The sequence below is a fragment of the Leuciscus leuciscus genome (assembly GCF_965113295.1).
Source record: "Leuciscus leuciscus genome assembly, chromosome: 13".
NCBI lineage: Eukaryota > Metazoa > Chordata > Actinopteri > Cypriniformes > Leuciscidae > Leuciscus > Leuciscus leuciscus.
This window is the reverse complement of record NC_138737.1, coordinates 14,269,908-14,292,566: the sequence shown is the minus strand read 5'-3', so window position 1 is coordinate 14,292,566 and position 22,659 is coordinate 14,269,908. Positions and strand designations below refer to the sequence as shown.

The 22,659-nt window shown below is 39.3% G+C and overlaps 1 protein-coding gene across 2 annotated transcripts; it reads left to right on the top strand.

Moving 5' to 3' along the window:
* Nucleotides 1-5,197: 5,197 nt before the first annotated feature.
* On the top strand, nucleotides 5,198-11,263 carry LOC309512168 (arrestin domain-containing protein 3). 2 transcript variants are annotated; one of them, XM_082187629.1, is made up of 7 exons: nucleotides 5,198-5,586; nucleotides 7,526-7,586; nucleotides 7,827-7,974; nucleotides 8,233-8,329; nucleotides 8,466-8,722; nucleotides 9,024-9,174; nucleotides 11,011-11,263. In XM_082187629.1, the coding sequence occupies exons 1-6, from the start codon at nucleotides 5,328-5,330 to the stop codon at nucleotides 9,156-9,158; spliced, it is 957 nt and encodes a 318-aa protein (XP_082043755.1). In that variant the 5' UTR covers nucleotides 5,198-5,327; the 3' UTR covers nucleotides 9,159-9,174; nucleotides 11,011-11,263. The 2 variants fall into 2 exon arrangements, with proteins under 2 accessions (XP_082043755.1, XP_082043754.1); XM_082187628.1 differs by lacking the exon at nucleotides 11,011-11,263 and having other exon boundaries at nucleotides 5,199-5,586; nucleotides 9,024-9,504.
* The last annotated feature ends 11,396 nt before the right edge of the window (nucleotides 11,264-22,659 follow it).

Here is a 22,659-nt window from a genome sequence, read left to right as displayed (position 1 = left end):
AAAGAGCTTTATTGCCAATTATGCCTACACATACAAGGAATTTGTCTTGGTGACAGAAGCTTCCAGCACAGACAAGACAGATAATAAAAATAAAATAAGTGATTAAAGTGGAAAATTTAATAATGGACAGTATGACTGTATGTACAGGTAAATATGTTATATACAATGCAAGGGAATGTGAATAAGAGATATATGTTAAACAAATATGAGTATAAATAGTGTTCTGTAATTGCACATGTTTATTTCCCAGTGGGGGCATTTAAATGTTCATGAGCACCTGGCTGTTCTGGCGCTCAGTGCTCTGAAGCGCTTACCAGAAGGCAACAGTTCAAAGAGGAAGTGGCCTGGATGTGAGGGGTCCAGAGTGATTTTCACTTTTACTCACTCTTAATGAGTGCAGTTCTTGGAAATCTCTCAGCAGTCCGGACTATCCGCTGTAATCTTCTGAGGTATGATTAGGTAGCCGAACCAGACCGTTACAGAAGTGCCGAGGACTGACACTATAACTGCAGAGTAGAACTGCTGTGGCAGGTTGAACTTCATTAGCTGCTGAATGAATACACAATGAAGCCTTATGTGAGTGTCCCATTTCAGGTCCTGAGAGATGGTAGAGCCCAGGAACCTGAATGACTCTAGTATTGCCACAGTTCTCTTCATGATGGTGAGAGGGGGAGTGCTGGGGTGTTCCTCCTGAAGTCCACACTACTCTGAAGTCCACTCCACTGTTTTGAGTGTGTTCAGATCCAGATAGTTATGAATGCACCAGAGAGCCAGCTCTAACATCCTTTTGATTTTGCCAAGAAAGACGTTCTGGAACAACATTACTGTCCGTAAATGTAGTCTTAACCCTATCCCTAACTCATAAACCTATACCCATAACTTCTCCTTAAAATCAGAGGGAAATTATAGGTGAATAACACTGATGTAGAACCACCTTACCCTGTTTGTAAGCCTAAACTTGACAAAAACTGTAAACTTGTCCCTAAAATCTGACTGGTTGATTGGAATGTTGTTCTAGGATCAACAAAGATGTTGATCCAGGATCATGTCTTGGTGAAATCTCATTCACTCTGGCCAATGAGTGTAGTGTCCTCTTAAAAAGGCTGTTTACACCTCTGGCGTGTCAGAATGCAAAGGTGGTCTCCAGCAACTACATTGCACTGTCTAAACGTCTGTTTACATTAGTTTTATTTATTTAAAGCATGGATCTACCTGTAGAGGGCAGTGTGTATCTTTGTAAACTCTGTGGACAAATCATTAACACACAAACTGTAGTATAACAAGTCAATGAGACACAAACCAAAACATTTATTGGAACAATTTCTTTCTTTTTTTTTAAGGTAACTTGTACAACCATGCCTTTTGCTTGCTATCAGAAAGCAAATCAATGCAGTGTATAGAATAAAATAATCAGCATCTTAATAAATGTAGTCTTTATTTCATATTGAAACATAACAGGAAAAAACATGCCCGTCTGTTGCAAGAAATACAAAATATTAAAAGAATTCAACACACATACACACAGGGGGAAAAAAGGTGTAAAAATGTTACCTTTAGGGGTACAACAGCTTGTCACTAGACAGTAGCCTTAAAAGGACTTCTTTGTGCCTTTTTTACTCCTAAAAGGTGCATAGAGTACAAATACGTACCTTAAGGTACTACTATTAACCTTTTGTGGTAAAAAAAAAAAAAGGAACAAAGATGTCCTTTGCTGCCGCCCCATGCAGTGACAAGATGTTGTACCCCTAAAGGTACATTTTTTACACCTTTTTTTCCTGTGTGTACAATAACTCAGCACATCTGAAAGATGTTAAATTGCTCAAAAAGCTGACATGATGGAGGCACAGTCAGTCAGGATGACTTTAAAATGCATACCATCAATACATTTTTCTAAATACATCAGGATCCATACATCGTATGTTTCTACGTGAGTGTGAGGGTGCTAGAAATCCCATGGTGCTTGATTAAACCTGTGACCTCAAATGTGTGGAAAACTGATGACAGAAACTAACTGGTTTAGTGTTTGTTATCATTGATTTATGTCAACGATTTAAAGATTTCCTTCAAGTAAGATGGTTAATAGAAATGTGCTAGAACCATTTTTCAAACTTATGTATGTGTGCTTGCGTTTATTAAATCAATTTAATTACAAAAAATAATTTAATTTTCTCCTTTTATGCTTTATACCTCATAGCAATTTATAGATCTGCTTGATTACTGGTCTCCCTGCCCCACCGTTTCTGTCTTACTGGGCCTTTTAAGCCTGAAGTCTTCTCCATAAATATACTGCACTGTACTATCGATCAGCTCTGTGGACAGCCTGGCCCATAACAGCTCTGTTAGATCATCATTTTACACAATGCTTGTTTGACAATCTCAGAGGCATATGGCCAAGGGGGCATCTTTTTTGTCAGATGTTATCTTCAACACTCATTTGAAAAACTGTAGGCCAAAATGTGTTAAAAACTACTCCTTTACCAATACTAGAGAGAGTTTGGACTTTAGAGTGTATTTCCCCCCAGATATTTAAGTCCACGAAAACAAAAACACGATTATATTTTCCCATTTTTGTCTATTAGTCTATTTTTGTTCATGTTGCACTGGACAATATGGTATATTTAAGTTACTGACAGCACCTTTAATTCACAGCAGGACACACCTGAAATCCAGGAGGATGGATTTTTCCATTTCCAAATCCTTAAAGGACAAGTTCGGTATTTTACACTTAAAGCCCTCTTTACAGATCGTATCTGATGAAATAGAACGGTTAAGATTAAAATTTGGACACATGCTCCTGTCCCCACCCCCACAATGGTTGTCTATATGCACTGGAAGATTCCGTCCTAAAAACACATTAAACTTTCGTTTACAAAGACGTGAAACTCACCGAGTGGTCAGGGGGTGTTCACTGATATGTTCCATCAAAAATCGCTGAAAAAGATGCATTCCAACAGGTTTTATCGTAGTTTTTGTCCAACTCCATTGACTTAATAGGACGTGCTGTGAGACCGCAGCACCTTTACGGTATTACTCCGCCGCTTCTTCTTCTGCTTCTTCTGTGTATTCAATGAAATGCCCGTGGTTTGCTTGCAATTGGCAAAGGTGCATTATCGCCACCAACTGGGCTGGAGTGTCTATTATTCAAGCGCTCAACGGAAGAATCACGGGTGTGACGCGTTTGGCAAAATAGGTCCACAAAAGCGAAATAAACCTAAAATTCTCGGGACAGGAGCATGTGTCCAAATTTTTATCTTAACTGTTCTATTTCATCAGATACGATCTGTAAACAGGGCTTTAAGTGTAAAATACCGAACTTGTCCTTTAAAAAGTATCTTTGCGGAACGTTTAGCTTTCAGCATCATTGAATCAGCTCTGATGTAGATGTTTATTCAAGCTTAAGCCTGAATAAATTATTGGAGCTTCAACTAGAACAGCACACTTATACTTCATTCATGCTTGCTGACCCAACTGAGTTAGATTAGAGTGAAAAAAAAAAATCCTTTCCTGGCTCTCATTTGTGTCATTGCTCTTTATTTTATGCCCTACTGGAGGGCATTGAAGATTAGACCGCAGTCCTTAATTAGAAAAACATAATCTGAAAACCTTCGGTCCGAAAACCTGAAAGCCTTAAAAAAAAGACTAACCGCTTGCTGGACAAAAAACGTAATAGGTTATAAGCAATGTTGGAGCAGTGCTTAGATAACTGTATTATACTAAAGCAACTAAAAACATATTGCCTGATATGTTGACATTATGACATCAATTAATTTATGTTCTCTCATTAACTCATTACAGAGGCTAAAAACATCCAATCATTTTGATTCAAACCGTATATATTTCAACAAATCATCATGCTTAAATAATTTACATAGAATTTATTAACAGGTCAGCTACTAATTCTAATTTGTATTTGATGAAATGCTGGATGTGAAACATATATTGAACAAGTCTAATGAATCTGTCCTTTAAAACCCATGACTATATCAGGTTAGAATCATGTTACAGACGGTAAGTGTGTTCGGCAATTTTCAGAAAATCCATAGAATCAAATTTCGCCCTTCTTGCAACTTCATGCAACATTGATTTTATCAGGTTCCTTTCCATACATTTGGTCGGATCATGTCATGGGTCTTGTGACTGATTTGCACACATTCCTGTTATTAGCTATTAAACACATTATGAAAGCAATTAAAAAAAAACTATTTTGATTCAGTTTTCTTTGATAGAATTGTCCTTGCAATGAAAATCATACTATTTGGTGCATCCTTTTTAAGTATGTTACATGAGGCAACGGAAATGTGCAACAACAGGAAAAATATTTCGAACGTTGATGATGACTGCTTAATGATGGGAATCTAATAGAATATTTTAATTTAACCAAATACTAAACAGGTAGATTCTTCAAAAATGGATAACAAAAACAAACAAATAAATAAGTATAAGCAAATAAGTAGGCTAAATGTTAACTGCATATTATTTAATATTGGCAACAATATATAAGACTATAAATGTTTTAAAATCAAGCTTAGGGCAGACCTGCAGAGCAAAAAAAGTGGCACTAAAGAACAAGGCACAGAATTTTTTTTACGGATTAAGAAAAAGATTTATAAAATATTTATAACAGCAGGATGCAGTGGCCAATAAAAGCTTTTTATAGACTTATTCAAAGTCATCCCTTCATTATTAACTTCATTATTGCATTGCCATCATATATGTATTACCGTTATGTGCTTGAAAAGAGGAGAAAATGTAGCTACTCCAAAAAAGAATCCAGCACTTATGTCATCCCACATATTTCCATTCAATCATAATTGCTTCATCCATCATTGCATTTTGTTGACACAAAGAGTATGTTCAAATAAATAAGGGCAATTATTAAACAATAAAGATTGTGGTTAAAATCTCTTCAGTCACAAAACACACATCCATAATGAACTGCACTGATTAAAGCTCCTCAGGTTTGTGGAGCAGGTGCAGCGAGAGCAAAGGGACCGTTGTTCACAAGCTCTTCCGTATTCATGTTTGCTCCCTCACATGCTCTAAAAACAGATTTTCCCAATAGACTCTTTGGTCACTAACACCATAGAAATACATACAGCTCTTCCATTTCATCATGTGGTTTACTTTCAGTTTACATGCTAGACCTGTGGAGGTAAGGTCTATGTCTTTCCGAGGTGAAACCCGCTGAGCCAGTTTGGTGAGTCTGTCAGGGAGATGCCAGGTGTATTTTCAAAACACGGATAAAGAAAACAGAAGGGATTATTTCAACTCCAGGTATATCCTACAAATACGCTTACAATTTTAGACTTGACCTGCTCTTCCTGGAGATGACAATCCGGAACTTCGCCATTGAGTATGATGCCTTAAATGATCGCAACACATTCAGCAATGGGGATACTTTGGCAGGCAGAGTTATTGTGGAGGTGTCAAAGGAAACCAAGATCAAAACTCTCACTGTCAAGGCAAAAGGCAAGGCTGATGTGGCATGGACTGAATCACAAGGGGAAAATAATGTGACATACTGGGATAAAGAGAAGTATTTCTCACAAACTGTCTTATCTGTCTTACCGGAGGACAAAGCAGATGGTAATATCTGATGATGCATATGCTGTTATACACACTCATCTGTGAAAAACAATCTTTGCATTTTATGCGTAGACGTACACTGTACTGAAGAGACAAAAATTTACTGTTTTTCTATAACATAATATTTAATATATTATACATAGCCTATATTTTATAATATGTTGTGCATATATTTCATATATTTAACACACAACACTAATACTATACGGTATGTATATACCAGTCAAAAGTTTGGGATAGGTTAGATTTTTTATGTTTTTAAAATAAGCCTCTTCTGCTCACCAAGACTGCATTTACTTGATTAAAAATACCACAAATAAAAAATAAAATAGAGCCAATATTGTCAATATTATGACCATTTAATAATAATAATAGTAATAATAATATAATAAATAATAATTAATAATATATAATAAATATATATAATAATTATTAATAATAATAAATAATAATAATAATAATTAACTGTTTTCAACATTGATAATTCTATTAATCATATTACTCCTGTCCTTCAGCAGCTTCATTGGCTCTCAGTTAAATACCGCATTGATTTAAAGATTTTGCTTCTGACCTTTAAGGCTATTCATAACCTCGCTCCTCTGTACCTCACCGACCTCATTCATATTAACACTCCCACCCGTACTCTTAGGTCTTCTTCTTCTTGTATTCATCTCACTGTACCTCCGGCTCGTTTGACCACCATGGGGTTCAGAGCCTTCAGTCGCTCTGCCCCTTGTCATTGGAACTCCCTTCCACCAGACATCCGCAACATTGACTCACTTTTGTATTTTTAAATCCCGCCTGAAAACACATCTTTTAAACTGGCATATCCCACGTGATCTTGCTTTCTTAATCTTTGTTCTAGTTGTTATTTTATGCACTGTAATTATAGTTGTTAAATTGTATTGATTTACTGCTGTATTGTTTTATTATGTTTTGTGAGGTGACCTTGAGTGCTCAGAAAGGCGCCTATAAATAAAATGTATTATTATTATTATTATTATTATTAGTTTGGCTTTCGCAACGAAAAACACAGTCTCCACGACATGGCGGCGCCGGCGCAACAACAATAATCTTTCTTTGCGTGTACATTTGGGTGGTGTTATGAATCTTTGCTCCCACATACAAAGATTTGTGGAGGAAAAAGGATTCATTTTAGGAAAGCGTGGCTGAGCCTTAACTTTTATAAAGAATATATCTTTAGGTTTGACACTTTGAGCTTTGTAACTCTGCAGATCTTATACTTGCACTTATAGCTAAAACACACTAAAGAAAAAGGAAAACAAGAAATCGCATCATATGATCCCTTTAATGTTACAAAAACTTAATATTTCAGATAAATGCTGTTCTTTTGAATTTTCTATTCATCAAATAATCCTGAAATAAAAATGTAAATAACTGTTTTCAACAGTGATAATAATGAGAAATGTTTATTGAGCATCAAATCATCATATTAGAAGGATTTCTAAAGAATCATGTGACGCTGAAGACTGGAGTAATGATGCTGAAAATTCAGCTTTGATCACAGGAATAAATTACACTTTACTATATATTCTATATACTATATATATATATATATATTTTTCAAATAAATGCAGCCTTGGTGAGCAAAAGAGATTTTTTTTTTTTTTACTTTAAAAATCTTACGATCCAAAACTTTTGACTGGTAGTGTATATAAAATTTTTACTAATTAATTGCACATTTTCTGTAATTAATCACTATTAATTGCACCTAATATTACAACATGTAATAGCCTATATTTCTATATTTTAATACATATTTTCACATTGAATCTCTAAATGAATGTAAAAACAACATTAAGACTGTATGTTTAAAATATTAAATGTTAAATATACTGTATGTTTAATAGCATTTTTTTCACTATATATATATACACACATATATATGTGTCTGTGTCTGTATCTTTTTTTGCTATAGGCTCCGTTACTCTAGTGGTCGGTAGACATGTCTTCTCTTTTGCCTTTCAGCTTCCCTACCAGTAAGTCACCAGACATACGGTCTGGTTGATAGATGTGACTTACAAATCGACAGTATATATACTTTATTGATTCCTGAGAGAAACTCAATCTTCCTTTGAAACAGTCTCAGTTACTTTTTGCAATGTAGTCAATACTTCAATGTGCTATATCCTATATGCTGAAATATTGATCTATCATTATGATGCATGTTTTTCTCTCTGAAGACTGTTAGTCATTCATGAAAATGTCTCTACTCTCAGGGGGCTGCCGTCATCTTTCAAAGGTGCTCATGGTAAAATCCACTACCGACTTCAGGCCAAGCTGACCAGGTCTTTGCGTGCCGCGAGCAAAACTGACACAAAGTTCAACTTTCTTGCCAGAGCTGATTATGATCAGTCAACACTGATGGTATGATTAAAAGCCTTATTTTTAGGCCTGATATAATATTCAAAGGCTCATTTAAAGCGTGAAACATATAATGCAGAAAACCGTCGAACAATAATATTAGAATTCAATGACGACAAGTTTTACAATTTTAATAGTAATAGGCCGAAAAATGTCACTCTGACTGTAATGGTGAGATTAACATGAACAGATTAGCAGAAGTAACTCTTACTTTATGAATAGTAATAACCTAACAAGCTCTACAACTTTCATCCTCTGCAGGCACCTCAGCATGGTAGTAAAGACAAGAATGTCATATTTTTTGCCTCTGGAAATATTTCAATGGATATTTTCTTGCCAAAGACAGGCTACCAGCAAGGTAACCCAAGCAATATAACATGCATTTTTGGTAAATTAATAGATCTATCAATGAAAAAAAAACAACAACAACCAAACAGAGATAATTACTTTGATTCATTTGACAAGCTATAATGCAATGTTTATTTCTCAAACAGGTGAAGGGCTAGTTGTTGATGGTGAGATTGTCAACAGCTCAACTCGAAAAATTGTGCCAAAGTACATCATCTACCAGAAGCAGAGCTTCTTTGCCGGAGGCCAGAGAGCCGTTCACACCACACAGATACTGAAGGAGAAGGGAGAGCCTTTAGTGTCCTCCACCAGACAGAATCTGACCAAAGTATTAGTCATTCCCCCAGAAATCAGCACCAGCATCCACAACTGCAGAATCCTCAAAGTAGAGTATAGACTGAAGGTAGGTACCGGAAAACAAGACCAGGTTTCCAAAAGGGTCTGATTTCTTTTCAGCAGCAAAACATTTTCATGTACTTTGGTCAGGTATATTGCTGATTACTTTTTTATTTTTATTTTTTTGTTGTTGTTGTTTTTTGATAGTATTCTTTTGTGTTTTAATGGAACTAAGGATTGGAAATAAAAGACAATGTCACTCAATGTCATGTGTTTGAATATACAATACACATGTTGCAAAAAATTAATAGTCTTGAATTACAGAATCTTGAAATCAACAACAATATAACTTGTTCTTTCTGTTGCAGGTTATTTTGGATGTATCATTCACGAAAAACCCTGTGATTAAACTCCCATTGATCGTACTGCCACACAGGACCTCATCCAACGTGTTGGAGGCAGGATTATACCCAGACCTGGCCAAAATGAATATTTTTAATTAATATAAGCAATAAGCACTACTTTTGTTTTGCACTAATCAGATACTTGTATAAAATACAATAAAATATATAGAGAAATAGGCTATGCAAAATTGTATCTATAAAATTCTAATTTGCATTTGGTAAAGGGGTGGTTCTTAAAGGGAAGTTATTCATTATTCATCCTCCCTCTTTAAAAACTAATTATTTAGAATACAATCTATCTTAACTTTAAATTCTATTGACAACAATATCCCATCATCATGTCTTCATTTCTAATAAGCAATATGCATGTATACTATTTACAATGTCAACCTTCTCTGAACAAGTGTACACTAATGCAAAAATAAATAAATAAAAAATGCATGTGTCTGTGTGTGTAATGGTCTCTATTGTTGGCTATGTTCTCTCTTTAACCCCTTTTGTTATTATCAGCTCAGTTGATTCAACTAAAAGGGAAAGTGTGTCATATTCCTTTTAGAAAGCGGACATGTGAAGAGAAATGGAACATCAGAATGGCATTTACCGTGACACTCAGGCCCTCACTGTGACATAAATACAGAGGAAGACTGACTGTCAACCTGGAGGCCATTGATCTCGGGAGGATATCAACTCAGCATATGTTCAGGAAACCTTTCTGCGCCAGTATCGTACTGCTCTTTTTCTGTGTGTACTAACTCACTGCACCTCATTTCAGTGCTCAACAGACAGTGAAGAGTGAATGATGTGGAAGCAATGTTACAGCTAATCTGTGACCTTTGACCCCACAGCAAAAATGGAGGACAGTGAATTCATCTGTTCCGTCTGAAGAGAACTTTGAAATATTTGAGCAGAGAAAAAAACAAACAAACATTTAATTTGATTTAATAATGCATTTTAGGAGGATGAAAACATTTATCACAGTTTACACCACAACGCTTAAATCAACATTTAAAGAAAATCTGTTTCACATAGGCCTAATTCTACAGCGTTAATTGGAAAAAGACTTTACTCTGAATGATCAGCAGCAGCCATCTCTGGATAACAGTGATTGAATGAGTTTGGTATTCCGCCTCCCTCTGCTGGAAATCAAACGTTGTTACTTCTCACTTATCTGACTTGACAGTTTAACAGGAGCCGTTCTTTCTGCTGCTCGCCATGTAATTGTAGTAATTCCCTTATTGAGTAGCAATTCTTAACTGCCGTGTGTGTAGCCTTGTACCAGTAAATAATGTCACAACATTGACAAAGCTCACAGGAGGCGGAACATTTATTGAATGTTTATTAGAAACAATTGATTGAATCTAATTACAGAATATGTGAGGCTGATATCTTTTAAATGAGATTGGAGCAGCAAAATTTAATCATTGCATTTGTTTAGCTATAACAGATGACCTTTAGTCTTTAACATCAAGCCCCCATTTACACGTACATGGTTATTTTGAAAAACGGAGACATTTCCCTTCGTTTGTGCCCTTCATTTACACGCAAACGGAGAATTCGCCAATGAAAACGATTCTTTCTAAAAACTCCGGCCAGAGTGGAGATTTTGGACACTTCGTTTGCATGTAAACTGAGAAAAACTGAGTTTTAGGCAGCCGACGTCACAGTTTGCGACAGAACTTGCACCTGCTTCAAAAGTGCGACCTTGTTCAAAAGAGAAAGAGGGAGTGATTCATTGCTGTTGTTGCTATTTTCAGGATTCTGATTGGCTAACGTGGGCTTGAGCTACTCGTTACACTGACACCTACAGGTTTGGCATGCTCTTGACGGCATACACGGGTTCATGTAAACGAACACTTTTCTGAAAACTGACAGGTGTGCACAATGTTATTTTTTGAAAACGGAGAGGGTGAAACGTCCGTTTATGAAAATAGCCAGCCACGTGTAAACGTACACTGTAAAAAATTTGCTGTAGTTTTGCAGCTGTTTGCCAGTAACTTACTGTAGATTTAAATCAATGTTATTTACTGGCAACAGTTTGCTCAAAGTTAAATGAACATTAAACATTAACAAGTCTTTGTCTTTACAGAATAAAACTATAAAATAACAACCTAATGCAAAGCATTCTGGGAACCAGAAATCTTCATCAACCTTTTTCTGTTATTTTCCTTCAGATTTTGGTTCCCAGAATGCTTTGCATGAGGCTGTTATTTTAAAGCCTTGTTAATGTTTAATGTTCATTTAACTTTGAACAAACTGTTGCCAGTAAATAACATCAATTTAAATCTACAGTAAGTTACTGGCAAGTAGCTGCCAATAATACTGTAATTTCTACAGATTTTTTTAACAGTGTAGCCTAATACTGGTGTTACCACTGGCGGAGCTAGGGGGTGGCCAGGGGTGGCCGGGGCCACCCTTGGTCTAAGCTTGGCCACCCCTTTGGCCACCCCTCTCACAACTGCTGTTTCTGTCTCTTTTTTTATTGACAAAAATTGCGTTTTTTTAAAACGCTGAACCGTCTCTTTAAGACCACAAAAAACATGAGACTTTTCAGACGCACACTCCAACTTCACCTCAGCGCCAGGCGAAAAGTCAAACGAGTGCGGAAATGTGCAAGTGCCGAATGAGCTTCAGCAGAACATCAGACAGTGATATGCACATAGTAAATATAGAGTCAACCCTAACCCTTTCTCAACTGGTGGGTTGCAAGACCGTTTTGAGTAGGCCTAAGTCGAATAGTGTGCAGTCAACCACAAACGTAATTCTCTTTTTTTCTGATGCTACTTTTATTTTAGAAGACGTGTGTGTGAAAGCTTGTGACACTTATGTCAGATGCTGAGAAAAGGGCGTTGTCCTTATTCAGTTGGCTATCTTTGGTAAGATGAGATGTTGTCAGGCCAAATGTCAGTAAAACTAACTAACTTTCCTGTCATACCTGTGCTTGCGGTACGCACATCACGCGCAAATGCGGCGTGCTGTAGCCGTAGTTGTCGTCAACTCATGTAAGAATCAAAAAGGTGATTAAAGCTGTCAAAACTGCATGCATGTATTTGTTATATATGCATCACATGTGTCTGGATTAAAATATTCTGCTATGTGAGATCACAATATAAGGCACAAACTGATATGTAATGTTTTAATGTCCAAATAAATGTTAGCACTGTGCATTTGTACTAGACGATAGGCATTCATTTTGCGTTAATTTGTAAAGGACAAACAAAAATGGATAATTTTTAAATCCATAAAATAACTAATTTTACATTCTGGCAACATTACATTATGAAAAACATAACATTTTACATTATGTGCTGTTGACTTCCGCCTTGTTCACTCTTGCACATGAGGATTCAAAGGAGAACTTTTGTTTTCCTTTTTAATTTAGGTATGATAGAACTGTTGCAATTATTTATTTTGACAACTAATATAGAAAGTTAAACTTTTTTTTTTTTGACAAACTCAGAATTGGTTGAAGAATTCATTGATTATATAAAACGCATTGAAGGTTGAATAATCTTTGGACTACAGTAGTTATCTGCATGTTATCTCATCCATGAAGATGCAACAATGTAGAACAAGCTATTGGAGATTTTGAGAACCAGAACAACTGAGCAAGTTGAACTTTAGCTATATAGTGTGTGCCCTTTTATTACTATTTAATTAATTTTAATATGAGGTGGTGGGTAATAAAATAAAATAAAAATAAAATTCACTCAGTATTCCATAATTCCTAATTCACTACTATCTCTTACAATTAAGTACAAATTAACTTTATTCAGTTGTGTAGGCACTAAAACAGTCCAATACATTATCAAATCATTTTTTATTATAAAATAATTAAGATTTCTGTGCCACCCCAGACTGGTTGCTGGCCCTTGCCTGGCCACCCCTATGGAAAAATCCTGGCTCCGCCACGGGGTGTTACGAACCACTCCGAGACAAGAAGGTTGAGGATCCAAATGCAATATTTATTGAACAGGGTAATCCAAAAACATAATCCAAAGTACAGGCAAGGTCAAACACAGGTAGGCAGTCCATACAAACAAACACAACAAGGCAGGGAACACGGGCAAAAGAGTAATCCACAGAACAGGCAAGAAATCCAAAAACCAAGAGACATGAAATCAGGGAGAATGATCAGAATTGCAGTTAACACTAAACAAGACTTCGCAGATAATAAATGAGAAAACCAGGATTATATGGGGTGAGCTAAACAAGATAATGACATACAGGTGGGTGCAATCAGGGATGATGAGTCCAGGCAGAGAGTTATGGGAAATGTAGTTTTTGAGGGAATGACCCTCATGGTGGCTCTCAAGGGCACTCCAGCTGGTGACCGTTACAAGTGGAGTGGTGACATTTACTGCACAATCTCTTGTGTGAAGTAGTCTCAAATTAAAAGTTATTCAGTGGCTAATCTAGTTAAAATTCCTCAGGCACATCGCTTTATTTTACCGATCCAAATTAACTGATACACTGCTAAATAAACGACCACTGATTAGCTGGAATATTACAAAGTTGAGTGTAAAAATGATACCATGATGAATGTTTCTCACTAGATGACATGAGGTGATGCTATAGTTGGCCTACAGCATATTGTAGTGATGTAGTACTCGAGTCCGGTCTCGAGACCGATTTCTGCTTTCTCGGACTCGACTCGGACTTGTTCCTTCAAGGACTCGGTCTTGACTCGGACTCGACCCTTCAAAGACTCGGTCTTGACTCGGACTCGGCATAGGCGGTCTCGTCCCCCTCACTAGTCCACTAGAATACATACCACTAGAAAATGTAATTTGCTCTGCATGTCCTAACTTTGATTAAAAAAGTCAGGGTGGGTTTAACATGTTGATGACAGAGCAGCACTGTTGAAGCAGTTTAGAAAAATAGGCAGAAGATGATGCATGTGGTAGGGATTTTTTTAATGATAGTAAAAGCATAGTCCATATTAAGACGTTAAGACGGCTCCTCTAAACAATTCCCAATCTAGCTTAGTCTGTAGGCCTAACTGTTGATTATTAACTGGGGTGATATTAAATCATGAATATGAAAACTGACATGTTTTTATGGTCTTGGTCTTGACTCCTAAAGACTCGGTCTCAACTCGGACTTGCTTCCTCAAAGTCTCGGTCTTGACTCGGACTCGACTGAATTTAAAAACCAACGGACTCGGTCTCGACTCGGACTCGACCCTTCAAAGACTCGGTATTGACTCGGACTCGGCATAGGCGGTCTCGTCCCCATCACTAGCATATTGCTTAATTTAATGTCGGATAGGGCCATAGGGCAAGCGCAATATTGAAATATGCACGTACAAACACATGATTGGTCGCTCTGTGTGTCTGTCATATGATCTCTTCTCGTCTGTCGGTTATTGGCTAGAATAAGCTGCAATGTGGAGCTGATTTTATGCGTCTGGCTGTGTGAGATTAGTGCAATAATGCAAAAAGAATTGTGCACCATTTTGGCACTAAATGTGAAGGCCATCATTTGGCTACAGAACAGGTGAATCGTACGCCACATGCACATGCTGTTCATCCATTTCTTCAGACCTGATTCTACTATCATTGAGAGTCACATGAAGTGTATTCTTTACAGATGAGAGACTGGAGGAAGACAGAGGTCTGTCAGTGTGTCTGAGCAAGAGCGGTTACAGCACCTCATTAGGTTCAGCTCTGAGCAGACAGCTGCAGTCACTAATGAGACAAGTGCTGATTTAAAGCCAGTGAACAGACTTGGACTGAAGGAACTCATCATCAGAGACCCCTACAGTATAGCAGCGGACATTCAAATTTCTGTGGCCCATTTGTCAAAGAACGTAAAATGGATAATAATAATAATGATTTTTGAACATTATTATTTGATTATTATTATACTATATTAATTTTACATTCTTTGGCCACAGATTATATATGCAGACTGGAAAGACTGATAAATAAATTAGCCAAAAATACTGGTTAAGAAAATGATGCACTGCAGGGAATGTTATTGTAAAATTAGCTGCATGTAAAGGAAGATTGCTTTTTCTCTGATTGGTATCGTGAGCAGGGAATTGTACGGTGAACTCCAGATGTTTGGTTATTATAATAAAAGGCAAATCAATTGAATATAACATAACACAGCAATTGAACACCTCATTCTTCTAAATGAAAATGGATATTTGATAACAAATAATAGTAACCACCAGAGATGCTAGACAGTCCCCAATTTATTTCTCCCATTTCACTTCCAATAATTAATTGCTTGTGTCACGTACAAGACAGGCTGGGAATAAACTATTGCCTATAGAAAGGATGCTACCATATTTGCTTTGCTACGGGGCCAGAATTGATACAGCTTTATATATGGGTGCTTTGCATCTTAAGGATTTTAACAGATTCTGTAGCACGGTTCGGTCATTGAACCCCATAAAATATGATTGCATGCTCTCATCAGCAGAATAATTTTGCACATATAGTAGTTCAGGAAGTCAGGCACCAACATCTGTTTGTCTGGTTATGGGGGAATGGAATTTGAAGAAAAAGAAAGTGTGGACCATCTGTTGTCTTTGTGCAGACAGAATAACATTTCAGCTGTTCCTAATTGTAACAGAGGTATTTTTCTCTATGGGGACTTTTATTTTGACGGGTTTTTCTTTCTCCGGCGTGTTCGCGGGAGATGAAAAGACGTCTGGGAAGAAGAAGAGAGCGCAATAGTTTACGAGGCAGACACGCCATGATTGCTGTACAAGAGGTCGATATTTTTTCCGTTGAAGCTGTAATGTAAAACAGTGGTGCACGTTCGGATTAAGTTTCGTGAGTTTAGTGTAAATCAACATTGTCATGTGAAACTGTAGACGCAGTTGAAACAGAGGTTCGGTCGATTGCGTCATCGGACGGAGAACGGTGTTGGAGACTGGCTGAGAGCACGAGAGAGAGTTGCTAGAGCCGTGAGTTTCATTCAGAACACTTGTTTTTCCGTTAGTCTGACTAAGAATTTTTGAGCGTCCTGCTGTTTTTCTGGGTGATCTACAGACCGTGTTGGAACGAGAGACATTTTTTTTCTTTTCTGAGAATCATTTGAGTGCACTTTTCAGTGCGCGAGAATGCTTATGTGAGCTGATCGATCGATCTTGAAGGAGTGATTTGTTTTTGGGAGACTGAAGATCGTCAATGGTGAAGATTTGTTTTTGAAAGACGTTTTTTTGTGTGATCCAGATCATTTGATCTATGCGTGCCGCGTGCGAGCTGGGCTGAGCTGCGCCATTTTGTTCCAGAAAGTTCCTGAGTTTTTCCTGGGCCGCGCTGAAACTTTTCTGTGTTTTTTTCATTTTTATTTGCCCTGCCATCCTTACGACATCTCACTGTCCTGTCTCAGCTGTTCATTAAATCGTTACAGCTGTTGTTCAAGTCATCGCAAGTCATCACAAGTCATCACAGGTCATCACATCAAAGTTGTCATCGCCACAAACTGGTACAACAGTTCGATACGCACACACACACGAACACTTCACTGATAACGAACTGAGTGTTTGAACGAACTGAGTGTTTGAACGAACTGAGTGTTTGAACGAACTGAGTGTTTGAACGAACTGAGTGTTTGAACGAACTGAGTGTTTGAACGAACTGAGTGTTTGAACGAACTGAGTGTTTGAACGAACTGAGTGTTTGAACGAACTGAGTGTTTGAACGAACTGAGTGTTTCAACTTTCAATTTGTACTGTGCTTGTGATAACTGAGTCGATTGGAGACTGAATCGTAAAACTGATTCATAAGAATCATTTAAGTGAAGTCAGTGTGATCTATTCAAGTGAAAGAGGTTCTTTGAAGTGAATAATTTGTGTTTGAACTATAAGGGTCATCAACATCCAGTGTTGTATGTAAATGAGTTTGTGCCCCACTACTGACATTCATTTTGGGGAAACACTTTAAAAAAGTGTTAAAAAAGGGTTTGTTTTGAAAGTGTTAACTATTTGAAGATCTTTCAAGAAAACTGTTTATTTTTTATTTTAATTATTTTTTTTGTTACTTTTTGGTATTTTATGCTATTGAAACAGATCCTTCCAGCAGAAATATAATTTACGGAGGGAAGGAAAATAAATTACTAATTGTTAAAACGTAAGACATTTGACAGTTATTTGTGAACTTACCTTGGGGTAGGGGCGTCTCACTTGCACTATTAGGATTAGGTGGGTGGGGATGTGAATTTAAATTTATTTTTCATCACATACACTTCAGGAAGCCACCGTATTGACATACTCACCTGAAGCCTACACTGCCTATTCCTGTAGTCTATCCTCACATAGTGTAAGGTAAAACATATACACATAACGTGCATATCGAGGCTCAAAGCACCGGAGCGGGGACTAGGATCCTTTCGCTTTTAAGTCTTCCAAGGTAGTGTTTTAATTTTCCCCTACGAGGCGAGACTTACAGTCCTGTTACATTTGGCGTCACGAACAGGATAGAATTAGACTGTATTTACCTTTTTGTTTTGTGTCACACGTCCCAGGCCTACAAGCTGAAGAATGGCAGAGTTTGAGGAACTGAAGAAGGAGATGGCGGAGATGCAGAGGCGGTTTGCCGAACAGGCGGGAGCGCTCGACCAGGCAAGAACTGAACAAAGAGAGGCCCTGTCACTAGCAAGAGCTGTCATCGAGCATCAGGCTACCGCTCAAGCACCCCCAGCTACCATTTACATTCCCAGGGACAGAAAACTGCCAGAGTTCAGTGGCCGTTCGACCAAAACTGGAGAGTTGAGCGTTGAAGAGTGGGTTGCATCAATGAAATCTGCCTTCCAAGTGATGAGAGTACCTGCAGAAGATCGTGTAGAGTTGGCAAAACAGCATCTCAAAGATGAAGCCAAAGCGACTGTGAGGTTCATGTTGGGTGATGGTGAAAAGTCTACCGATGATATCTTTCAAGTCCTACTAGACACCTATGGAGACAAAGTACCAATTGGAACCAGACTGAAAGATTTCTACGAACGAAAGCAAATGCAAGGAGAGATGATACGCTCATATGCATATGACCTACAAGAAAGACTCAGCCGAGTTCAGCGCAGAGAGCCAAACAGAGTTCCAGAGGCCGAAAGTGTGTTAAAAGAACAACTTGTCCTGGGCCTCCGAGATGATTTTCTGAGGCGTGAAATGAAAAGGCGAGTTAAAGAGGATGCAAGTTTGACTTTTGTTCAGGTAATGCAAGCCGCAATCACTTGGGCTGAAGAAGAAGAGACTCAAACGCCAGACATTCCAAAACACAGCCCCCGTGTCAGAGTTGTAAGTGCTGATGCAGAGCAAGCTTCCGCGGCGTTAACACTGGAAAAACTGCACGAAGCTATACAGAAGATTGCCGCCCGTCAAGATGAACTTTACCAAGCAGTACACAGTAATAGCAGAGCACAACTTCAACAGAGTCGTCCAAAAAGACAACCCCTAAAGGACAGTGATGGCAGATACATCTGTTATTCTTGTGGTGAACCTGGGCACACAAGCAGGTACTGTCCACAAGGTACTGAAGCAACTACAGTAACTGATCAGTCCCGACGTTCTACAGTGATGCCTGGGACTAACACAAGAAACGTTCCATCAAGTACAGCTCAATCCAGCCCTGGGCCATCTATGATAAGAAGTCATACAGCTGAATGGACTGACGACGTGACAGAGAAGTTGAAAAGTGGTGCATTTGGAGATTGTCTGACTGTTGAAGTTAGAATAGCTGGTGTTAAGACAAACTGCTTACTGGATACAGGCTCAGAAGTGTCCACTATTACAGAGTCACACTTTAGGAAGCACTTCGGAGAACAAGAGCTGAGACTGTCATCTGCTCACTGGGTACGACTCACTGCAGCTAATGGACTTGACATTCCGGTTCTAGGATGTCTGCAAGCTGATGTGGAGTGTATGGGGAAGGTTCTCCCAGGAAAATGCATCTTTGTGCTGACAGACACAAGCCCACAAGCAGAGGAGATAAAAGGACTTTCAGGAATCATTGGAATGAATATAATCAGTGAGTTCAAGTCAGTGTTCGTCACAGGAGAGAATATGAAGTCAGCCAACAAATATGGACAACCTGCAGAAGCAAAGATACGAAGGATGTTAGCCAGTGTGGAGAAAACCGAAACCCTGAGTCCTGATGGCAAGATTGGGTTTGTCAAAGTCGGTGGAAAACAGGCCGTCACCATCCCTCCACTAAGTGAAAAGGTGTTCGAAGGTCGTTGCAGAGTGCCACCTAAAGTTAAGTGCCAGGTATTAATTGAGCCCACCACTGGTGTGAGCCTACCCAAGGGACTCCTAGTGGCCAATGTGCTAGCAAAAACTGAGGGTGGTAAAGTTTCTGTACGTGTCATGAATTCAAGCGGGCGGACAATCAGACTTAACCCAAGATGCAGAGTGGCAGTAGTGTCTAAACCACAGGAGGTGTTAACTGAGAATACACTAGAGTTTGAGGAGGAGGAAGGGACACTTCATGTCCGACGAGTGGCGCATGTCCAAGCAGTCGAAATCTCTGATAACCCCCCAGTACCAGTCCAGGTGAATTACGAAAAGCTCACCCCTGCACAAAGAGAGGAACTTAATCAGTTGTTGGCAAAGTACAGAGACATATTCTCCAAAAGTGACAGTGACTACGGGTACACACAGTCAGTTACGCATGACATTCACACCGGTGAAGCTCCGCCAGTGAAACAAAGGCACCGTAGAGTACCACCACATGTTTTCCAAGAATTCAAAAAACACGTGCAGGATCTAGTGTCACAAGGCATCCTTAAGGAGAGTGCAAGTCCCTGGGCATCCCCAGCAGTAATAGTTGTGAAGAAAGACGGCAGTGTGCGTTTCTGTTGTGATTACAGGAGGTTAAATCAAGTCACATGCAAAGACGCATATCCACTTCCCAGAGTGGAAGAATCTCTGGACGCACTGGGAAATGCTCAGCTGTTCTCCACCCTAGATCTTACGGCCGGCTATTTCCAGGTAGCTGTAAATGAGCGTGATCGTGAAAAGACAGCAGTCACTACCCCGTTTGGACTGTTTGAGTGGACACGGATGCCATTCGGGCTGTGCAACGCACCAGCCACCTTCCAGCGCCTTATGGGAGTAGTGCTCGGGGATTTGACCTTCGATGTCCTCTTGATATATCTTGATGATATTATCGTGTTTTCTAAAGACTTCAAGAGTCACTGTGAGAGACTAGAGCTGGTCTTTGATCGACTGAAGCGGCATGGCCTAAAGTTAAAACCAAGCAAATGCTTTCTCTTCAGATCCGAGGTAAAATTCTTGGGCCACGTGATTTCCGCTGAAGGAATCCAAGTCGACAGTGAAAAGGTTAGTGCCTTGGATGCTTGGCCTGTGCCTAAAAGTGTGAAAGAAGTGAGACAATTGATCGGATTCATGAGTTATTACCGGCGGTTCGTACCAAAGTTTGCTCAAATAGCAAAACCATTGCATGCATTGATGGGCAGCAAAGACAAAAGGAGAGCCTCTGAACTGTTCATGTGGAGTAGCGAATGCCAGACTGCGTTTGACAAATTGAGACAATACCTGATGTCACCACCTGTCCTTGCTTACCCCGACTTTGGCCTTCCGTTTATCCTCACTACAGATGGAAGTCAACAGGGCCTCGGAGCTGTATTGAGCCAAAAACAAGGTGGAGCAGAGCGCGTCATTGCATTTGCTAGCAGAGGCCTGAGAGGATCAGAGCGGAATGACAAGTACTATAGTGCATTCAAACTGGAGCTGTTGGCCCTTAAGTGGGCTGCAACAGAAAAATTTAAGGAGTACCTGATGTTCTCCAAGTTCACTGTAATCACTGACCATAATCCACTGCGTTATCTGGAGACCGCAAATCTTGGTGCAGTTGAGCAACGCTGGGTGGCCCAGTTAGCGGAGCTTAATTTTGAGGTTCTGTATAAGCCTGGAAGACTGAACACCAATGCGGATGCTCTATCAAGAATTCCCTCCAGTGAAGTTCCAGAACAGGAAGACACAGAGAAGGATTTCATCAGACTGAACTCTGAGGAAGTGCGTGCATGCCTGTGGCCCGCGCAAGACTCCAAGCAGGGCGAGACTGATGTTCCAGTGGCCGTACAAGCGTCCATCAAGAAAGTGCTGAATGGTTACAGCTGGAATGAAATAAGGGAGCTGCAAAGAACTGATGCCTTGATGGGTCCCGTGTACAATGCACTGTTCAAAGAGAAAAAACCAAGCAGGACGGAACAACAGAGTATGCCACCAGAGTCGAAAAAGCTTTACAGAGAGTTTGAACGTCTTCAACTGCATAATGGAGTGATGTTTAGATGCATTCTTGATCCAAGGGATGGAGAAAAAATTAAGCAGCTGGTTGTTCCGGTCCCATTACAGCGATCAGTTTATGACAGTCAACATGAGCATGGGGGTCATTTCGGAGAAAAGAGTACTCTGACACTGATGAGGCGGAGCTACTATTGGCCTAAAATGTCTAAGGATGTTCAAGGATGGATAGCACAGTGTAAAAGATGTACCCTTGCAAAGGATGTCTTTCCAAGAATCCGAGCTCCGATGACTTGTAGCAATGTCACTGCTCCTTTAGAAGTGCTGGCAATGGACTATACTCAGCTGGAAATGTCCTCAGGAGGGTATGAAAATGTACTGGTTCTAACTGATATGTTTACCCGGTTTACAGTTGCCGTCCCAACCAAGAACCAAACAGCGAGTACTACTGCAAAGGCCCTCATCAAACATTGGTTCGTCTGCTACGGGTGCCCAGCTCGTCTGCATTCAGATCAGGGAAGATGTTTCGAGGCGCAAGTGATCAAGGAACTCTGTAAAGCCTATTGTATTGGGAAAAGTCGTACAAGTCCCTACCATCCCCAAGGAAACTCTCAGTGCGAGCGGTTCAACCGCACAATGCATGATATGCTGAGAACGTTGACACCTGAGAAAAAGAAAGACTGGAAAACTCACCTACCTGAGCTAGTAATGGCATACAACAACCACGTCCACTCATCCACTGGCTATTCTCCCTTTTACTTGATGTTTGGGAGGGATGCGCGCCTTCCATTAGATGTGTTGGGTGGAAAGGATGTGGAGGAAAGTGATGCAGAAGACTTGGATGAATGGGTGAAGAGTCATCATGGTCGACTAAAGACTGCTGTAGAAGTCGCAAATATGGTCGCACAGGAAGCTTCCAAGAGACGGAAAAGAGTGTATGACCGCAAATCTTCTGGAGCGCTTGTAAGGCCTGGTGACCGTGTGTTGCTACGTAATCACAAACATAGGGGCAGAAATAAGATTCAAGACAAGTGGGAACATGCACCGTACATTGTAGTAAAGCAGAATCATTCAGACATACCTGTATTTACTATCAAACCTGAAAAGGGGGGTCCGTCCAGAGTAGTACACAGAGATCAGCTCCGTCACTGCACCTTTCCTTTGTTACCAAGTACGCCACGTACAACCACATGTAGACCCGTAAATCAGTCAGACTCCGAATCCGAATTCCCAGATCTTGTTTGTTTTCCAGCCACTGCACATAGACAGAGTAAAGATAAAGGGGTGGTACAGATGGAAACCAATGATGTAGAACAAAGAGGAAGTGTAACACAAGAACAGGAGAATGTAGTGGAAGATGTGGTCTCTGAAGTAGAGTGGGGAGTA